At 36.1% G+C, this 14,314-nt stretch overlaps 2 protein-coding genes across 3 annotated transcripts; both read right to left on the bottom strand.

Moving 5' to 3' along the window:
* Positions 1 to 3: 3 nt before the first annotated feature.
* LOC109002454 (probable amino-acid acetyltransferase NAGS2, chloroplastic) lies at positions 4 to 8,334 on the bottom strand. Of its 2 annotated transcripts, XM_018980217.2 has the most exons (10): positions 7,739 to 8,326; positions 6,499 to 6,586; positions 6,099 to 6,307; positions 5,187 to 5,338; positions 4,370 to 4,805; positions 3,052 to 3,149; positions 1,932 to 2,043; positions 1,599 to 1,758; positions 887 to 959; positions 4 to 212 (listed from the first exon to the last, which is right to left on the bottom strand). In XM_018980217.2, the coding sequence occupies exons 1-10, from the start codon at positions 8,111 to 8,113 to the stop codon at positions 62 to 64; spliced, it is 1,854 nt and encodes a 617-aa protein (XP_018835762.1). In that variant the 5' UTR covers positions 8,114 to 8,326; the 3' UTR covers positions 4 to 61. The 2 variants fall into 2 exon arrangements, with proteins under 2 accessions (XP_018835762.1, XP_035548492.1); XM_035692599.1 differs by lacking the exons at positions 4 to 212; positions 887 to 959 and adding an exon at positions 1,134 to 1,227 and having other exon boundaries at positions 7,739 to 8,334.
* Positions 8,335 to 9,661: 1,327 nt separating this feature from the next.
* On the bottom strand, positions 9,662 to 11,806 carry LOC109002446. The gene is made up of 3 exons (XM_018980201.2): positions 11,685 to 11,806; positions 11,409 to 11,580; positions 9,662 to 9,818 (listed from the first exon to the last, which is right to left on the bottom strand). The coding sequence occupies exons 1-3, from the start codon at positions 11,784 to 11,786 to the stop codon at positions 9,808 to 9,810; spliced, it is 285 nt and encodes a 94-aa protein (XP_018835746.1). The 5' UTR covers positions 11,787 to 11,806; the 3' UTR covers positions 9,662 to 9,807.
* Between the last annotated feature and the right edge of the window lie 2,508 nt (positions 11,807 to 14,314).

Genomic DNA, 14,314 nt, shown 5'->3' with positions numbered 1-14,314 from the left:
GTCTTAGTTTACACAATTTTATTAACAGAAACGGGAAAACAAAAGCAGTGATACTGCAAGTTCAAACGACTGCCTTATCAATGATAACTCTACTTGAATCAGGTTGCAGTTTCTTCATAAAATACTTGGATTTGCGGGATAGATTGATCTTTTTTCTCTTCTTCTCTGGTATTGATTCAATTGAACATTCAGAGAAACCACGCCTCACAAACCTGTAAAACAAAAAAATATCAATTTTCTTTCTGTATGGAAACACCGGACACCCCTGAGATCAGATCTTCCAATTATGTTTTCATTTGCAATGAAATGTACAATTATATATGCCAACTAATGAAGTTGTAACAGTCAACACCAAAAGTCCTCTCTATGAAACAATTCTAAACAGAATAGCAAACAAAAGTTACCCTTTCCTCCAACTCCCATATCAGTTGCACAAAATAAAAATAAAAATAAAAATTGAGCAACAGCAAACAAAAGACACGGCTTTTGCAAGAATTAGGGTGTTTTACAAAAAAAAGTTGCAATGTACACCTCTGTTAAGATCCCACCAAAATGTAAAACATCCTATAATACCCTCTCCAAGAACAAGAATGCTCCTCCATTATTTTCCAAGAAAAATGATAAACTTACGACTATTTTACAATTCTATTTCAAATGGAGGGCAGTTATGTAAAATCAAAATTATTTTTAATAAAGTGTCACAATTACATTGATTGGTAGTAAAATAAGTTTTAAAATAGTTGTGAAAGAATTATAAGTGTATCATTATTTTCGCACCCGCAAGTTACTTTCAGTATTTCAACATGTTTGATCGGATCCATTGCAATTCGATACAATTTTGCATACATCCATGAACCTTATTCCAAGCAAGAGGTTGCAAACATACCAATCTGCAGTTTGTGTTGTAAGCAAGAAGAGCATCTCCAATCCGAGAGAGGATGCCTTTTTCTCAATGTAATCTGCAGATATTTGCTCTAGTTAAAATTGCAGACAAAGGTGTCCATAGCAGTAATATGGTCATTTTAGAAAAAGGGGGAAATTACCTTTCCACCTCCAACTAACATGCATTTTAGACCTTGCATTCAAACTATCATAACTGGCTCATGGACCCTCCAGTTACACACACCAAAAAAAAAAAAAAAAAAAAATTGGTGATCTTGACTGGTCAAATATTAACAGAAGCTTCACCTGGCAAATTTTTCGTAGTTTGAGATTGCAATGTGTCTTCTTTTATAGTTTGATATGCAAAATATAAAATGCCTGTTAGTTGGAGGAAAAATTAAAACAACACCTGAAACTACCATCAACCTGGAGTCAAATGATATCATGTTATAATTTTCTTATCAATATAACTAGAAACATGCATGTAATTTTGTGAATTCTTACTACACTGGTTTGGGGCACAACTACAATGGTTTTAAAAAGAATGATCGATCCTGCTAAGTTATTTTATTACTCCTTACACAATTTCTATCAGAACAAGGGACTAAAGAACCACTAAAATACAGAACAAAAACCCACTAATATCTGGTTACTTTATGGGTACATATCTCAGAAGTCTCAAAAGCACTGCAATACAGGGATATTTGAAATCATACCGAGTAATTTAGCTCCCTGCCCTTGCCCACGGCAATCAGGAGAAACTGAGATGGCAGCAACCTCTCCACACTTCTCCTTGAAGAAAGGAAAAAGAGCAGCACAAGCAATTATCTGACCTTCTCTTTCCACAACAACGAATAAATCCAATGCTTCAAGAAGCTATTGGCACAAAAGAAGTGAAACACAAGAATGTTATTTCCAGTTCCAGTGAAACTTACACCAAACCTGGGGGAGGGGGGTTGGATTTCTCCAGTTTTAAAATTGATAACACCATCAGCAAAAATCTACTTAAGACTTGTTGATTAAATATATGAACAAGCAAGGGCACGAACCTCTTGATCGGTCCGGCAAATAAGTATGCCACATTCTTCCAAAGGTTGCATAATTTGTCTTATACTAGACAGATCTTCGACCCTAGCGATCCGGGTTCCTTCATAAATGTCACTAATGGAATTCAAAGCACATGTTAGTGGATGGAATGAAGAACAGCATAATGAAACAGTCGAATCAGGATTGCATCATTCTAACTAGAAAAGTCAGCTGCATATATTTAGCAGCAGATTCGATGCCATATGGAGTATAACTTCTGAAAAGAGTATAATTGCCTGGTAAAAATAGCTTTAAAACAACTTATGTCGCAGAAATATTCTGATTTGTTGTGTAAATTGTGTTGCACATAGACTACAGTCTTGTTATTGCTTAACTTCGTTTCTCACTGGCATTTAAATAGGAAACATGAAGATAACACTAAAACATGCTTAGTGCTTTAACTTTTCCGAAGAAGTCTACTCGCTGAACACTTGTATAGCCCCATGCTAAACAAATCATGGATGGATAAGTAATCTGACAAGTTAACAAAATAAGTCGCAACATAAATCCCAAGCAAAGCTCTGAAAAGTCAACCAGTAAGCACTGATCATAAGGGAAAGTTCCACACCCACTCTGACAACCTATTATTTCATTAACTTTTATTCAGGGTTAATCATCAAAACGATGTATTGGATTGTAGAAAATAGGACCACTTGGGTCAAAGAGAGAAAGGAAAAGGACCAACTTACAAAATAAAGGTTTGCCAGGTTCCCTGATTGGAAAGATCAAATTAACTGCTAATCAGATGCCAACTTGCCATAAAGGAAAAAGGAAAAGAAGAGATGCACTATGTTTGCAAGGAATAAAACCCACAAGGCCGGCTTCAGGTGAAGGAAGGCCATAAGCCTAATGAATACTCAGGGAAGGGGAACGATGCAAATGCTGACAAAACGGCACAAGCAAATTCAAACAAAGAGCCACATGGTAACCTATAAGAATGCCAATCAAAAGTCCACCAGGATGCCAATCGACCAACTCACAAAATCTTGAGAAATTTGTAGCTGATCATCACCATCTAATTAATCAGCATAGGACGGTGTGTCATAGTTCAAGATTAAGAGTTTCAGAAGATGATAGTCATACCTAGCCACCATGGTCCCCGTGCCATCTCTTGTAAACAATTCCAAGAATAAAACTGCATCTATAGTGCCATCCAACAAATGAACTCTTTTAACACCTGCCTGCCAACAAAGCAGAACAAAGCAGAAAATCGTTTGGCAAGGTGCTTGACACCAACATATAAAGCAGTTGAAATTCAAGATAATTTAGGGCTGTCATGAACAGAGCTTTTCTAGGACCTGAGAATTTGATGAGCCATTTTTCAGAGAAACTAAACGCCATGCAATGCACAAAAACATTAATTTGTTATAAATGCAATACGAAAGTGCAAGGAAAGTACCACTGCTCTTTTTCTATTTGGTAATTAGTTCAACACATGCACAATTCCAGAGTAACAATGGTCTTGCCATGGCAATACTTGGCATCCTCTCAAATATCCATATCTAAGGAGTTATTACACAGAAGTTACACTCAGAAGAACAATCCAAATTGAATGTTCTCTACTCATTGTATACCGGATCTTATACATTTCATTCAAATTAAATAATTGCTTGTAGTCCATCCTCAGTCCTCAGCCACAAAAAACTCATAACTAAATAGGAGTTATTGGTCTAAGATTAAGGGAGAAGAGAGTTTTTTTTTGAAAAAAAGAAGCATCGACTGCACTTGGAGGCTAGGCAAGTTCTCCATCTTTAGATATTTGCTCCAGTAAAAATCATATTTCAAGGAATCCAATCTCAAAATATGTACAGAGATATGATTTTTCCAAATTCTACTTTTTTAATGGTCATTTATAACTTCTATTTGTGAACTTTTAAATTATTTTATTTTTCTCTCGTCTTACCACAATAATTTGGTCTTTCATCCTTTCATGTGTTCTAATACCTGGCAAAGCATTGATGTATACTCATATTCTAAATTTAAAATACTTATATCTTACCGGCCCCCCCTACTGCCAAAATGATGACATTAACAAATCTTTTTTCCACAAAAATAATAATAATAGTTTACCTTCGAGACAATTCAGAACTTAGAGATATATAGTATCCATGTACAGCAATATAAAGCAAACAGATCTACTTCGATAAGTTTCAAGATTAAGAAAACCAAATGCAATATTACGAAGAAGTTAAATGAATTTCTTGTCAAACAAATGGATTTAATTTCCATCATAAAAAAAAATATTGGATAATATACACTGAGGGAAGCTACCATGTTGCCTTTCAGATTCTGAACACATTAGGAATTTAGGTTTGGCTTTGAATAAAACAAGAGACTTCAGTACTGGTGATGAGATTTTCTAACAAACTACCCGGAAAAAAAAAGAGTATCAAGGATTTACCCTGCAAACAAAAGCTGCAGCAGCCAATTCTGAGAGGTAACCATTTAATTGACCTCGCCACTCGTGACCTCCGATAACAAAATTTTGTTCACTGGTCCCAACTCCAAGTCCATTCCCGTTGTCAAAACCAACACCGTTCTGAAAGGTTACATTACGTCTTTTCCCATTAACCTTCACATTATGGGAATAATGCACAGCACCATTATGATCGTTATGTACAGGAGAACTGAGCCTGAGATCCTCTTTGCCAACAGCTTTCAAATAGTTGGAAGCTTCGTCATTTTGTTTAGCACGTTTACATACCAATGTCTCTGCTTCTTGAAGAGTCAAGCGGCGAATAACACGCCGGTTCTCATCCAGAATTTGACCATCTATGATGCAAATAAGCTTGTCTGCCCCAACAGCTAATGCACAAGCCGTTGCAACTTCATGCGAGCTAAAATTTACAACAGCATAACGCATTGGTATTGGTAATCGCTAAATAAATACGCTTTAAACATTTTTCAGTTGAATTATAAATCTTTTTTTGAGTCCGTTTGAATTTGGGTGGGGGTTAGAACTTAGCGAGCAGGTAGACTATAGTTTATATGCAAGCAGAGTATATATAGTTGAAAAATGACACATTTCTCACTAGACAAGACGCCATCTATTGCGGGTCAAAGCGACAAATGAAACAAAGATTCAAATGATTGAATCAGGTGGGAGCAAATGGTACATAATCGGCAACAATCAGATAAGGCCGAGGGTGAATGAAAAGTAACAATCAGAAGAGACGGAGCAATAGTCGAGGCTAACAACCAAAAGCTAGATAGCATACTTGCAATTTAGAACTTCTCCAGAGCTGGAATGGCCCAAGTTGCTTAATATAATTATACAGCCGGCATCAAGCCTCTGGCGCATGCGAGAAGCATCAACCTTCTTAACTTCACCTGTTGCTCCATAATCAACGCCATTGACAACTCCTTTTCTCTGCAATTGAAAAGAACAAGCCTCAGACTAACAAGAATACAGTAGCAATGCCAGCATATAATGCAGAGGATTCGAGTCGGATGATACTAAGTTATCAGATTATATGTTGATTGCGCTAAAATACCTTAAAATGGTAGATCAAAGCAAAGATGATAGAAAATCGTGATCTTTCCTAGATTGAGACAGTTTTGGGCATGTTTTGATATTTTGGTCATAACTTTAGCTACTGGTATCAGAATCGTACATATGATCCTAATTCGGAAAGCTCTTGTTGGCGTGCACGTTGTGAGCACCCAGCTATGCTCGGTGTGTATCATTTTCGAGGCCAAATTATACTGTTTTTCTCTCTGAATTCCTATTTTTAGTAATTTTTTTTGCCTTTTATAGTAATATTTCATTTATTATTTAGGAAGTGATTCTAACTCAATTTGGACCAGATTTTTGACAAATTACTTCTTTTATTATGTATTTATTTTTGGTGTGATTATTGAGATTTTGCTAATTTTGATAAAATTCCTATATGGACGGTTTTCAGCTATTACATTCCAATTTGTGGGTTGATTTGACTATTCGAGAATTTTGAATTGACATTAAAGGCGTTTTCTCTGTATTTTGGATGATTCTCTTATCTTCATTCCCTATAAATTATCTATTGAAATTAATTTGAAAAATAATCACTATTTTATGCGGCATCAGTATACCCAGAAAGCCGGAATTGGGGGTGTCTCAGGAGATTGCATGAAAAAGCAATTAGTCTTACCTTAGCTCCAAGAAAGTTACCACTTTCAACACTGATACCGACTTCATGCCAACGACTACCATCACCATGCCGACGAATGTTGCATATGGAGGGTCCAGGAGAAAGTTTTGCTTCTAGCATCATACGAATCCCTCCTGCCGCTTCCACTGCTGCTGTTAGAGCTTCAGAGTCAGTTATCCTGTATCCACGAACAAACTTGGGCTCGCTTCCTGCAAGAAGTACACATACAACTGGTCAACCGCTATCTAAGCATTTCATGAACGTGGGACAAAAAACATGAACATACCAAAAAGACGGAATGATATCGCTTAAATTGAATTTTTTTTTTGACTTTTAAGCCCGAAAATGTCATATGACAGTAAGAAGCATGATCTTCGAAAGTACCAAGTACTTCACTGACCTCTCTGCTTCAAAAGCTTGTTGATCTGCACAGTTGTCTCTGGAACAATCACAAATCTTACACCCAGACTATGAAGAAAAGCAATATCCTGCATGGGAATAAATGATGATGTAAAAAATGTGAACCAAAATGCAGCCGACCATGTTAGTGAACATATATAGCTCGAAAGGGTAAGATATTACTTATTTAGGGACCTCATCCTCAGGATCGCTAAATCTGGGCCAAATCCCCATGGCCATGATAGGAGCCCGGAGCTTGTATGGAAAGAAAATCAAAGAAAATAAAGAGAAAACCAAAGAAGAAAAGGGGATAGGGAAGATCTAAGGGTCTAGACTCTAAATGCCTCGGGCAATGTATAATCTTGAGTCCAAACCAGCCATAAGCATCTAAAAATCTTGAAAAAAAAAATGCAATTTACTTGCAAAGTAACTTTTATATATATATATATATATATATATATATATATATATTCCTTTTCAGTGCATAATAACAATGCTAAGATTAAGTGGATATAATATAATCCAATTTTATAAATTTTAATACATCAACTTATAACAATGTTGACAACTTGGATGATAATACGTAGCGGCAAAGAAAATTAAAACTCAAACTTCATGTGCTAAATCACGAATTAAAATGAGAGATGTCGTAAATTCATGAAACTCCACGTACGTGTTATTATATGTGGTTGTTCTTCCGCCGAGGAAATAAAAAAGGGGTTCATCTGTGCCCCTTGTTTCGACGTACAGTAAACTAACTATATACATATATACATTTATATTATATATAAGAGATTTATTAAGAATATAAAGCTTAAAAAAAGATGCATGTGTACGTGTGTGATATATCTGCCGGTTCAGGTTGGTCGGGCTTGCTGACCCCCACAGCTCCAAGCGCCTCCAAAGCAACAGTTCCAATCTTAAATTCACTTGAATTAAAAATTACAGAAGACTAACTGTGATTTCATGAAACCACATGAGTTTTTATATATGGTTAATAAAAGAGTTCTCAACTTATTGAAAGACTCCGCGGGGTGTCTTCCATACAGAGGATGGATTATGAGGAAGGGTACTTATAAAGCAGGGGAAGCTGCTTAGGAATTGCCGAATTGCATGGTCTGGGTTTGGGGCTCATAGTGCCCCGTCCTAAGCAATAAGCATCGGCCATATATGATAAAGCCCATCAGAGAGAGAACTATATGTGTGTGTGTGTGAGAGAGAGAGAGAGAGAGAGAAAGTACCTTGAGTATGATATCCAAGGAATTAGGAGAGCCAAGAAGTTCTCCAGAAATGACCACAACAAATGTGCTGCCTCTGTGCAAATGAATGTACGGCTGAGCTTCCCGGAGGCATTCCACGAACCTCTTGTCCTTCTCTGAGATTTCATATCGACCTTCACGGCCACTACCATCTCCATGTTTCACTTCACCCTCCGGCCACCCGTACCCTTTCACCACCAATCTTCTCAGTTTTCTTTCAATTCCCATTCCCAGCTTCACACAAGGTTTAGAAAGCCTTTCAGTACTACTACTTCTCAAGCTATGTGAAGGCCAGGCTGCTCCATGTCCACGGTCTTGCAGGCAAGCCAATGGCCTTGATCTTGAAGTGGCAGCCATTTTTGCACGTAAAGAACAAAGAACCCGAACTTAAGAAATTAGCTTGTTAAAACAGGTCAGGTGTTAATTAGTATGGATGATCAGAGGTAGCATTTCTTTCATGAAACGCGGCAAAACGGTGGAGTTAATAGATGGGACGATCAAGTAGGCCAAAGAAAAAGCACAAGTTATGACGTAAAAGTTGGGAATCACTTGGAGGCTTGTTCTCGTATATCAAACAAGTGGGGCGGGTTTGCTGACGTTGAAATAGGTAGATAGTGAAAGGTGGGTATGAATTGCCCCTTCACTGGTCATATTCTTGTCTTTGGTTTTACTTTTTAAGTAGTGCGTAATCGTCAATGTAGATTTCAGTTACTCAGAACCCACAATAATGAGCAGTGCTACATCCACCGAGCATGTAGCACGAGATCCGTCCGATAAGAACAAAAATATTTATTTATTTATTTTTCATTCTTTTTTTTTTATATATATTCTTAAACTTAAAAAAAAAAAATCACAACATAATTAAAAAATACTTCTTTAATTACTAAAAAAAAAAAAAAAAAAAAATTCTCGAATCCCAATATTCGGTGACTCTAGCATTTTTGCACAATAATATAAAAGAGCGTTGCTTAGACGTTAGCACACAAAAACAAGTAATGATTTTAGACATTGTACGTATTCAACGTAATCATAAATAATAGCTTTCAACGTCAAAGAATTAATTTATCTTATTTCTACGATGTCACTATGAAGAACTTTCTTTTGTTCAATTATCACGATATGAAATGCATCTTTCTGAATTATGAGATAATATTTTTATTGATCAATTATTATGATAAGAAATGCATCTTTCTGAATTATTTGGACTTCCTGTTCAATTTTAGGATAAGAAATCTTATCCTTTCGATCATCATCGCCAAACCCTTTTTAGTAAATTTCACTTGGCTATTTTTGCTACAATTATAAAAAAGAAAAGAAAGACAATTAAGACATGATTGCCTAAGTGCCTAGCTAGCTAGCCCGATAACAAGACAAGCGACCATGCAGTGACGGATTATATATGATTGGCCGGCCATGGTGGACCTGGACTTTACATATTTATCTCCTCTCAAACACCAACCGTAATTCATGATGGTTCAAGTAGGTAGATTTGAAAGTGTTTTTGCCTTTTGGATAATATATATCTATGCGATAATTGTTTTTCGTTGTTGTGAAAGTTGTTTTGGTTTGTGCGCATCTTTTTTACAAAATCTAAACAAATGGTTAGACCAAAAACGCGTGTTTGGATTGGAGTACTGAAAAAAAACTTTCAAAAATTTTGAAAAAGGAAAAAAGAAAAGATAAACCAAAGATCGATCAATATATAATCTTTTAAGAATCTTTGTCTTATATTATACCCACAGAGTCATGTTTGTGTTTCATGTGTTGGAATCATAACCTGAAACATATATATAGCTAGCCCTGAGAATAAATGGAATTTTGCTTTATACGAGAAGAGATATATATACACAAGTCTGTGAATGATAAAAAAGGAAAAACTATAATGTTTAAAAAGGATATTACAGAGTTGCTATGTTGGGAAGATTTGCTGAGTATTTATTGGAGGATTTGCAGCAGCTTGACTTTGTAGGGGAGATCCTTTTTCTTCTCGATCGTTGATGATTTTTTTAATGCCTTAATTGCCCTCATTTGGTTCTTTTGAACTTGTATTGTCAATATGCCCCTGTATACTAAGCCGAGGAGTGAGGTTGAGTTTTGTACGTAATATTCTTTCAAAATGAGAACGCGGAGTAGTTTTAGTCAAAATATCAGCAAGTTGAGAAGACGATTGAACATATCGTGTTTGAAGAAGTCCATGTGCTACACATTCTCTAGCATAGTGATAGTCAATATATATCTATGTACTTGCTACGAGAATGAAATACGAGATTGATTGTCATGTAGAGTGCGCTGATGTTGTCACAGAATATGATGTGTGGAGATGTAAGTTGAATGTACAAATAAAAAAGAATGGAGGAAATCCAAGATATTTCTGCTGCAGTATGGGCCAAGGAACGATATTCAACTTCCGTACTAGAGAGAGGGATGGTATTCTATTTTGTTTTTCAGACCATGAAATGCAATTGTTGCCTAAGAAAGTGCATAAACCAGTTGTTGAGTGTCGAGTTTTAGGACAACTAGCCCAATTAGCATCAACAAAAGCATATAGATTCAATCCGGTATTAGAGTGGAGATGAATGCCAGTTTAAACCGTGCCTTGAAGATATCGTAAAATGCACTTTACCATTTTGTAATGGCCGTCAGATGGACTGTGCATAAACTGAGAGACAAAGTTGACAGAAAAAGCAAGATCCGGCCTTGTAAAAGTGAGGTATTGAAGTGTCCAATTAATGATACTACAGTAGTGAGATGGGTCATGAAATAGTGTTTCTGAGAGTGATTCCTTAGTCTTGGCAGTCATTGGAGTGGCAATGAGCTTGTAGTTTTTCATGTTAGCACGTTCAAGAATGTCCATAGCATATTTAGATTGGGATAGGACTAAACCATTAGTAGTTGAGTGTACTTGTATTCCAAGAAAATAATATAAAGGACCAAGATCTTTCATATCAAACTCACGATTAAGTGCATGCATAAATGTGTTAATCAAAGAAGTACTTGAGTCTGTGAGAATTATATCACCCACATAAAGCAATAAAATCAAAGTGCCAGTTGACAAGAAGCAAGTAAAAAGAGAAGAATTAGACATGCTAGAAGTAAATCTAAATGAAATAAGAAAGCTACTAAATCGATCAAACCATGATATTGGAGTTTGTTTAAGACCATACAAGGCTTTATGCAATTTACACATATGGTGGGAAAATTTTGGGTTTACAAATTTGGGTGGTTGGTCCATAACAACGGTTTCATTTAAGAATCCATGTAAAAATGAATTTTTGACATCCAAATAGCGAATGTCCTATTTGTTAACTAAGGCTAAAGTGAGGATAATAAGAATGATTATAGGTTTTATAATCGGAGAAAATGTTTTATTACCCCTTCTTGGTTCCTCTCAATAGGGTGTTGTTTGTTGCCCTGTCCTTTATTGTAAAACCAAGATAAAGAAACTCAAAATTTAGAGAATGATTAGAGGTCAATTGTCTGATAGATAATAAGTTTTTTTCCAAATTAGGTACTAACAAAACATAATCAAGCGTAAGAGGCTTAGAGTTACTCCTAAGTGTAGCTTCACCAATATGTGTTATAGCTAAAAGTGTGCCATCACCAAGCATAACTTTATCAAGACCATGGTAAGGGCGTAAGTTGTTAAGCATACCTGGAATGGAGGTCATGTGGGCTGAAGCTCCTGTACCAGTAGTCCATTCAGTGTCTGTGGCATCGGTTTCAACTGTGAAAGCAGTAAGACCTTTAGGAACATCATCTGGTTGGTAGTTGTGGTTGAACCTGTGCCAACACTTGAGAGTATCATGGTCCCGTTTGCCACAAATCTAACAAGTGAGATATCTGTTATGAGGTTTGCTGGAGGGTGATGCAGAAGTGGAATTGGTTGGAACTTTGCGATTATTTTGGGTGTTTGGGTGAAATCCTTTACCTTTAGAGGAGAAGGAATTATTGTGGGGACGACCTTGTCCACGAAGTTGAGGAGAACTAGTGGTTTTAGAGGTTGTTTTGCCAAAAAAGCCTGAAAAACCATTGTTGTCTGAGGAGTGAAAGTTAACATGGTTCTCATAACTTTGTAATAAGAGAATCATCTCACCATAGGATGGCATAAGGGGGTTTTAACATGGCAGTGGTAAAAGGCTCATACTTAGATTTGAGATTATTGAGAAGAGAAAAAACCTTGGTTTTGTCATTTACGAGACATCCAATAACTGCAAGGTTATCACAGATACTTTTGAACTGTTTGAGATAGTTGTTCAATGGGGTGGTGAGATCTTTGCAGAGATATGTTAATTGTTGTTTAAGCTGAAGCTCACGCTCTTATGAAGCTTGAGCGTAAGCATCCTTGAGTGCTGTCCATACTTGAGTAGAGGCCTCAAATCCAATAACCAAGCCAAGAGCTTCTTCTTTAAAGGTGCCGATCATCCAACCTCGTAGGAGACGATCAACCTTTTTCCATTGCCTATATTCTGAGTTTAATATAAGTTGTCTATCATTAGATTTTCAAGACTAAAGACATATTCATTTGGCATTGGAGTTGTACCTGTAAGAAGTCCAACGAGTTCTTGGCCTAGGACCTGTTCACGCCACAATGGGTAGTTATCATGCTTCAACTGAAGCGTGACAAAATTGCCTACATTAATTGTAGTAGATGCCATCAGAAAGCTGAGACTTTGAGAGTAAACATTGGCTGCACTAAAGAAATGCTATGCGTGATGGTGAGTTTGGTAAGAAAATAGTATTGGCAAGATGTTTGACTGCTTGCTTGAGAGAGATGGACTTGGCCGATTTGCTGGCTGTGATACCATAAAGAATAAATGGAATTTTGCTTTTATTGAAAATGATACTTCCTTAATTATAGTGAGTATATGAGAAAAGATATATATATATATATATATATGTCTGTGAATGATAAAAAATGGAAAAACTATAACGTTCAAAAAGGATATTACAGAGTTGCTATGTTGGGAAGATTTGCTGAGTATTTATTGGAGGATTTGCAGCAGCTTGACTTTGTAGGAGATCCTTTTTCTTCTTGACCGTTGGTGATGTTTTTAATGCCGTAATTGCCCTCATCTGGTTCTTTTGAACTTTTTATTGTCAATAATCATCACCAAATATTACCTTTCAAAGCACACCACATTTCAGGATTATGCTTCCTTTGGGCTGGAGAAAAAATTATCTGCAACTATCACTGTTTAGACAGAGCAAAGCAAATCAATGGTTCGACTATATGCAAAGAAATCTCAAGTATGCTTAATGAAGCCCTAAAGTGTCAACAATGTCTTCCGTATTGGTTCATATAGCCTTGCATAAAATTACATTTAACATCAAAGAAATTACGTATTGATTTTTATTTTTCTACTTCAAAAGTGATGTTTCCAATAACATGAACAAAAACTTCATCAAATCGGATCCTTTTAGTGTTGTAAATAATTCAATCTCTTTGGCATTACACAATGGACAAGTAGAAGGTTGAAATTTGCATCTCTCTTGGGTCAAGTGAATTATCCTTACCATTCAAATCTTAATTGCAGATAATTAATTTCTGTAACTTCCTTGTAAGTTACTTGTAATGCAAATTAAGGAGATGTCGTGGACGTTTGTGGTGTTGAGGAATAATTTCACATTATTTGTGGATAAGATCTTGAGCATGTTTATAAGGAATGAACAATCATTTCTTGTAGAACTGGTTTAATTATGAGATGAGTTAGGCTTATGAATTTCTTGATCATGTGGTAGTCTCTTCCTCATCTTGACAAAAGGGGCAAGATATTCGGTTTTAGTGTTAAGGTGGAAAACTTAAATCTCTTGTTGCATTGTGCTCATGTTGCTATTATGTCTAGTGTTCTGGATTTTTCAGACTGACGTGAAGATCATAGATATGCTAACCATATTGAATCTTATAAGCTTTTGTTATTTCAATGTGATGGTGTTTGGGTCGTTCGATTTACATGCAGCATGGAAGATGTGTTCTCCTAGTGTCGAATTTAGCTAAAGAAATCCATCTCTCATGTGAATAGTAGAGAAGTCCACTCATGCACCTACATAATAGAATAAATTAATATGGGATAGAATTATAAATAAAATTTTTCAGATACCCAACAGTACACTATGAGAAACAAAATAAAGTAAAAGATATATCTCCAAAAGCCAGACTTCAAATAATTGGTTTTTCTCCCACTAGGAAAGCAATATTCCATTAATTAATGGATTTAAGATACGTGAAAAAGGATGTAAGATCCATAACAATCATCGCATTATAATAAGTACTAAGCAAGAATATGTAAAAACTAATTAAAAATAGGATCCCCCAACACTACAACGACACGACAAGCCAAATGGGTGTCGACTCAATGACATTTTTTTACAATACAACTGGCCGAGGATTACTGTTGGAGATCACTGACAAATTGAGAAGTAATGCCTTTCGGTTTTTTGGACTGGTTATTGATGGAGACCTGATTCCTCTTTCTCATAATCTTTGATTAAGAAAAGCAGTAACATGAATAGATGACTAGCTTTAAATGGCTCAAGTGTGGAGAAAGTGAAGAACAGATG

This window comes from Juglans regia, chromosome 7 (assembly GCF_001411555.2).
Source record: "Juglans regia cultivar Chandler chromosome 7, Walnut 2.0, whole genome shotgun sequence".
NCBI classification, from domain to species: domain Eukaryota; kingdom Viridiplantae; phylum Streptophyta; class Magnoliopsida; order Fagales; family Juglandaceae; genus Juglans; species Juglans regia.
This window is presented reverse-complemented; position numbering and strand designations above follow the sequence as displayed.